At 36.4% G+C, this 1015-nt stretch overlaps 1 protein-coding gene across 4 annotated transcripts in view; it reads left to right on the top strand.

Moving 5' to 3' along the window:
• Positions 1–302: 302 nt before the first annotated feature.
• LOC116294227 (immunoglobulin superfamily member 10-like) overlaps positions 303–1015 on the top strand; it is an 8027-nt gene continuing 7314 nt past the window's right edge. For all 4 annotated transcript variants that reach the window (XM_089036100.1, XM_089036097.1, XM_089036090.1 and 1 more), the window contains exons 1-2: positions 303–514; positions 628–1002. In XM_089036100.1, coding sequence (XP_088892226.1) covers positions 448–514; positions 628–1002 — 442 coding nt within the window. In that variant the 5' untranslated portion in view covers positions 303–447. The remainder of the gene's footprint in view (positions 515–627; positions 1003–1015) is intronic.

Below are 1015 nucleotides of genomic sequence, written 5' to 3'. Positions count from 1 at the left end.
TTTCTCATGGATGCCCTGCATCCAGTATATCGTAAATATTTGAAGCATCAGAAGGAAAATCATCTGGAACAAGAATCACGTTTACGCCCTTCGGCTCAGTTGGATTGTTTTTAGTAAACGGAAGTAATAATAATAATAAGGAACACAAAATATAATATAAAGCAAACCAATATAAAACAAAGCAAAAACGACAGTTAACCTTAATCATTTTGACTCGATATTAAATCAAGTGGTTCAATGATTACAACGAAACAACCATGAATTTCATTTTAGCATTATTTGATCGGTGCTATAATGCGCTAGAATGGAAGAAAACACTTTTCATTGCTATCTAGTTTCGAGAAAGAAATTCCACATGCATAAAACAACGCATCATGAAAGTGAAATACATTACCTATTCAAATACTATATCATTTTGATCCACTATTGCTTTAATCTTTTGAGACAATGGAGGCATCTCTAGTCCTGTGGACTTCACTGATCATCAAAGTGTTACTCGTGAGCAGGACGCAGGGTAAGAATTTGTTGTCTACTTTCTCAGAAATATCGCTTTATCCTACAGGAATAACCATTTCGCTATAACATTATATTTTTACATTTTTAATATTTCCTGGTTAAACATTTTAGGTGCAGCTCGTTTCACAGTAATTCCACCAAGTGTTTCATATGTGTCTGTAGGAGAAACCGCTAAGCTCGTGTGGGATTACAGTGTGGATAACAGGATGGAAGAGTTTTATTTTTCTTCACCAAGGTGGGCTTTCTATGCTGACAACGGCGGTGCATTTCAAATTGCACAGGAAAATGTATTCAACAAGTGGAAATGGAACATAAACATCAATACATGTCCTGCTAGACTACTGAACCCTGTTCGAGTGAGTAAAGAATCTAACGCTACACTAATAATCCATAATGTCACTCTGGCTGATAGTGGTACGTATGGATGTGTTCTGGTGCTGACAGCAAGTAGCCCCATAACGAGTAAAGTCAAGCTCGTCGTAACATGTAAGTTCAAATT

Source organism: Actinia tenebrosa, unplaced genomic scaffold (genome assembly GCF_029948245.1).
Source record: "Actinia tenebrosa isolate PJP-AT-01 unplaced genomic scaffold, QUT_ActTen_1.0 PGA_scaffold0__85_contigs__length_37466705, whole genome shotgun sequence".
NCBI lineage: Eukaryota > Metazoa > Cnidaria > Anthozoa > Actiniaria > Actiniidae > Actinia > Actinia tenebrosa.
The sequence above is the reverse complement of the archived record's forward strand: the minus strand, read 5'-3'. Positions and strand labels throughout refer to the sequence as shown.